Below are 728 nucleotides of genomic sequence, written 5' to 3'. Positions count from 1 at the left end.
AAACCCAAAAGACAAAAACCTATGGGGCCGAGGGTGACTATCAAGGCATATTCTTGGCAGAATGTTGGATTCTCAAAGCTTATAGGTTTAGCAAGGTGGTGCTGGTTTGTTTACACTGGTCTGAGACAATTAGGAACTTCTTTCAAGATAAAGAGTTCCCACATCTGGACTGTAACTAACGCTTTTCAAGTCAAGACAAGGAATGGTGGTTGGTAGCTGCTGGTGCTGGCTTGATTTTTCCTGAAGTCCCAGACTCATCGGAGACCTAAAAGTTAAGTGTTTGGTTTTTTGTTCTATTCGCATCACAACTGCGCTGTTGTGAATATTTGTTCATCGATACAAAAAGTTCGTTGGCTTTTTTTTTTTTTGCTCAAGAATGAAAACTTTTTAATAATAATAATAATAAAAATAATAAAAAAAAATAAAACAAGAGAAAAACCGAATGGGGAGGGTCAGGGTCCCCTCCCAGCACAGAGTTCGAGTCCAAGTGCTCGGGTCGGGCCAGCAGTCTATCTTCGTGGTCGGCCACCTCCCACCCACGGGCCCCTAGCAGGGGCGCGATGGCGAGGGGAGCCCTTCAACACCCCAGAAGGGCCTTCCCTTCCTCCTCCTCCCTGGCGCCCTCTTGCCTCAGTCGTCGGAGATGGAGAGGCGGCTGAAGATGGGCAGGCGGCGGCCGGGGTCGAGGCTGGGGGACTCGGAGCCGCTGAGGCTCCCCGAGCTCAAGG

At 49.3% G+C, this 728-nt stretch overlaps 1 protein-coding gene across 1 annotated transcript in view; it reads right to left on the bottom strand.

Annotated features, from left to right (window-relative positions):
• Positions 1–630: 630 nt before the first annotated feature.
• ZFP36L2 (ZFP36 like 2 zinc finger CCCH-type) overlaps positions 631–728 on the bottom strand; it is a 2,192-nt gene continuing 2,094 nt past the window's right edge. Inside the window, 1 exon segment of the mRNA XM_027776327.1 lies at positions 631–721. Coding sequence (XP_027632128.1) covers positions 631–721 — 91 coding nt within the window.

The sequence above is a fragment of the Tupaia chinensis genome, unplaced genomic scaffold (assembly GCF_000334495.1).
Source record: "Tupaia chinensis unplaced genomic scaffold, TupChi_1.0 Scaffold000661_1, whole genome shotgun sequence".
Lineage (NCBI taxonomy): Eukaryota > Metazoa > Chordata > Mammalia > Scandentia > Tupaiidae > Tupaia > Tupaia belangeri.
This window is presented reverse-complemented; position numbering and strand designations above follow the sequence as displayed.